Source organism: Anguilla rostrata, chromosome 11 (genome assembly GCF_018555375.3).
Source record: "Anguilla rostrata isolate EN2019 chromosome 11, ASM1855537v3, whole genome shotgun sequence".
NCBI classification, from domain to species: Eukaryota; Metazoa; Chordata; class Actinopteri; order Anguilliformes; family Anguillidae; genus Anguilla; species Anguilla rostrata.
In genome coordinates, this window is record NC_057943.1 from 10,851,195 (window position 1) to 10,855,460 (window position 4,266).

Genomic DNA, 4,266 nt, shown 5'->3' on the forward strand with positions numbered 1-4,266 from the left:
ACATTTAATGGGAGAAGACACTGTGACTAAACTATTATTACATAGTTTAAAATAATAGTTACTTCAATATATTTAAAACAACACATCTCAGTCTGTTTGAGGGCTGTGTTAGGATTTATGATGTGCATTTATCGAAAGCCAGAGTTTAACAAGCTAAACAATATCACCACCTAGAGGACAAAATCAGATGCAGGTATTCGTTTTTTGTGAAGTCTACATATCCAGCTCACTGTTATCAGTTATAATGGAGGGAAAAAATAGATTTCCAATAACAAGTGTATTCTGTTCATTTCATTGGCACCTAACAGGAAAGAGGAAGAACGGATAAAAACGGAGAAGGAGAATGAGGAGAAGACGGAGCTCGAGAGGCTGCGAACCTTGGGCTACGACGAGACCAAGCTGGCGCCATGGCAACGGCAGATTATCCTCAAGAAAGGGGATATAGCAAAACAGTAGAGCTCGCCCGACTCCAGTCTAAAGCACCTTCTCCCTCCCATTGCCTTCAAGAAACGCACCTGTGCTGCCACCCTGCTCCTCCCCCTCCCCTGTACCCCCCCCCACCCCCATTCAGCCAGAGAACAGCCCCCCCCCCCTTAGGGAGGTGGGGGGGGTAGAACCGTGTGACAACCCAGCATGACCGTAGCTCGACCGCCTGAACCGAGCTGCTCAGCCGGAGTGACTCCACTTTAACGTACAGTAGCGTTACCTCATTCTCGTGAGCTTCACCACACTGGCTCAGCATCTGAATAGACAGCCCCCCTCCCCCACTGCTGTGTACAACACCTTTGTAGGTTTAACCCTCCTACTGATGTTGTTTTCCTCACTAACGCTGTTCGCCCTATTTTTTTCGGAGCTTCCTGTCTCTCAAATCCAAGCACATTGCCCAACAATATTGATGTTTGTAGCTGTGTCAGAAGGGAGACATCTGGTGAAGAGTTGTGTAATAGGCACGTCTATGTGTCTCAGTGATGTATAAAATATATATATTTATATCTTAAGCTATATATATATCGCTCGTACTATACATAGAATCTTTCATGATGAAACACTCAACACATCTGCAAATGTATGGGGGCAATAATGTGTTGTGGGCCTGCCTGTCCTTCTCTTAAACAAAAAAAGAAGAAAAAAAAAAACACTTCCGTAAGTTCATCCTGAATTTTATAAGGTCTAAAAATGGAACCGGGTTGAGGACAATGTAGTCTTATTATAAGCTGTACAGGCAAGCAACTGTAAATTGGTCTTTGTGTGGACTAATGGAAGAAGAATTCCGTTGTGTTGCATTCTTGAACGTAATCTCAGTAAACAGAGCCAAGGTGTCAGAATGGTGAGCAGTGTGGAACTGTTCAGGCTGGCCATTGTGAAGAGTACTGAATGTGTCCTGATGGTGAGCAGAAGTGTGTATTCATGTCAGGAAGCACTTTCTCATTCCACGTGAATTGCAGGTCCTTCATTTCAGTGCATCCGTCCAATGTGCGGGGATAATTGATATCAGCACGGATTAATTCAAAGAAAATAAGACATGCATGCAGTTTAAAATTAAGCTGAGTAAACTCTTTACAGTTCAGATTTCCATACATGAACATAATCCATCATGTACTGGTAATGTTTGAAATTGTAGATGTTGCCGTAATTCACTTATTCTGATGATTTTGTAATAATAATTATGGTGATTTAATTTCTGAGAGATTTAAGAAAGCATCTTAGCTGAAATTGTCATTTTTAGATGGCATATCTTAGCTAAAAATAGGCCAAAACTCATAAGAATCATTGGTACTTAAAACAGTTTTCTTTGAGGAAGTAATCAGCATGCATAAGCAACGGATCAATAATCGTTCTGCCAGTGTTAAGAATAAAATAGCAGTGCATTTACGACCAATTATTAAAAAATGAACGGTATGGATTATGATAAATCCAACCAACAAAAACACCCACAAAAAAGGGTAGCTTTGTGGGAAGGAGCCAGATTAATTTCCCCAGATTTAGTCCCTTGAGATTGAGTTTATAGAAGTAAATCCTATGTACAGACCATAGAAGTCTGGGTTATGAGACAGAAGTCTCATTTAAATCTCTCGCCTGGAAATTTCAGTGTTGTGGTGAATGCCTGCAGTTGCAGTAAGGATGGCAATCTGTCCTTAGTGCCAGGCCATATTCTGTATGGGTGTCGATGTTGGTTCAATGGCACTCATATGGGGTGGGGTTGTCTGCAGCTGTTAACATTACTAACACTGGACCATTGGAAATATGTTCTCAAGCAAGACATTTGTTTTTTGTGTTTTTTTTTAATTATATTTGTTTTTGTTTTTTTTGTTTTTTTTTCCTGCAATACACCAGATTTGGATCTGATCGATGCCTTGGTTTTCATACCAATTTTGGGTTGAATTGTGAGAATGCATGATAAATATCTGTGTGGCACCAAGCAAGGGACCATACATCGTCCACGTGAGACACAGGATTATTGCACAGTTGGTTCTAGGATTTAGTCCCTTGTAGATCTTTGACATTCATTTCAGTACGCTTTTAGGATAACCCTCTATAACCCCTTTTGTGGTGTAGTGTGGTAGAATGTATGTGTATGAACCTCATTGATGTGCCGGACGTGTATCTCTGAATTCATAAGGGCTGTTCCCTTTGCAGTAATACACCTGCAGTAGGTTCATGTAACGTGCTTTGGATGTACATTTTTACAAATAATATAGATATAAAATATACCAAAAAAAAAAAAAAAAAAGATAAACGCATGGTCCTAATTCAGAAGTCATTTGGGAACATTCGATATATTATTGGATGCCATATTGATGTTGCAAATGAAAATGTGTATACGTCATTGCCATTAGCATATTTTTCTATACATATATACATATATATATATATATAAATATTGTGAGATGCAAACCCTAAATCCTTTGATTCATTATTTTACTATTTTCCGCCTTGCTTAAGTAGAACATTTGTTTTATTTGTGTATAAACTGTATTTTCTGACTGTCACACGAATTTAAATAAATCTTGAATCACTGAATTTGTGCCAAGACTTTGTCCTCTTGTTTTTGAAAATGACTATAATGAATGTGCTCACTTCGTTCCCTGTGGAACATAAGGCTGCGACTATCTGCTTCCATCTGGTCTTGTCCTGTGCGGCATGTTGTGCCTCGCCCCAAGTCAGGTGTGCCGTTTTCAGTTCCGAGGTCACAGTTTTCCGCCAGGTTGTTTTTGGCCTCCCTTGTTTCCTCTTTGCAGGTGGGGTCCATCTCAAGGCTACTTTAGGAATGCGGTCCTGTGCACTTTGCATGACTTTTGTCCATAAAAGTGGAAGAGATGCATATGTGGCATCTCTGCATATGGAGCAGTTTACCTCTCTTCATATTTGTTGTTTGCATTACAGTGTCTTAATATCAATTAAGTATTAATATCTTAAATTCTTCATTAAATATACTTCAGTGGTAAATGAGTAATGATATTCAGAATGAAAATGACCTGAACCACCATACATATCTCACCTGGAGTAAATGGTGACAGACCACCGTCAAGTTAAATATTTGTCTTCCAAACATTGCATGTTCTCCAACATGGTCAATTGCATAAAAAGCATGTTTTCACATGGGAAGACAGGTACATTTGATTTTGCATATGGTGTGCAAAAATTGACGTCCTTTTGTAAAATGAAAACAGAATGACTTACCTGAAAGTCCATATTCTCAAGCTGGAAATCCTGGCACTTCCAGGTCACATCTTCTGTCTGTTCTGCCCCCTGGTGGTGGAATGAGCTTCCCAGTTAGGACAGCAGAAACCCTGACCATGTTTTAACATGTTTTTGTATTCCTGAGACTAACACTGATGTTCTCCACTTCTGTATGTCACTCTGCATAAGAGTGTCTGCTAATTTTGTAACGCAATGATCACAGACGTTTTGGCAATACAATACACACAATAAATCATTTGTTTAATATCATTAAGATCCACTCAATGATGGCTCCACCTCCTTATTAGTGTTGCTCAATGATGGTCTGGAGGTGTTTTGGCAGGCAGCCTTCTTTGCTGTGTTTACAGCATTATAGAACTCTTAAGCGGGAGATGTTCCCTGCTTTCAACTTGTCTAACTTGTTTTTAATTTAATCCTGATGTATCATACTGGGATTTACGTCTGCTGATTGTGCTTGCCTCCACAGAACACACACCCTCAACAGATATGGGTACTGACAAGTGACACTGTAACACTGTTGCACTGTCCAAAGTCTATGAAATTCCGTGCTGACAGCAATTTGCA

At 39.7% G+C, this 4,266-nt stretch overlaps 1 protein-coding gene across 2 annotated transcripts in view; it reads left to right on the forward strand.

Annotated features, from left to right (window-relative positions):
* Nucleotides 1–3,021, forward strand: part of espn (espin) — a 52,729-nt gene extending 49,708 nt beyond the window's left edge. For both annotated transcript variants that reach the window (XM_064297841.1, XM_064297842.1), the window contains one exon: nt 309–3,021. In XM_064297841.1, the coding sequence (XP_064153911.1) occupies nt 309–456 (148 nt within the window). In that variant the 3' untranslated portion in view covers nt 457–3,021. The remainder of the gene's footprint in view (nt 1–308) is intronic.
* The last annotated feature ends 1,245 nt before the right edge of the window (nt 3,022–4,266 follow it).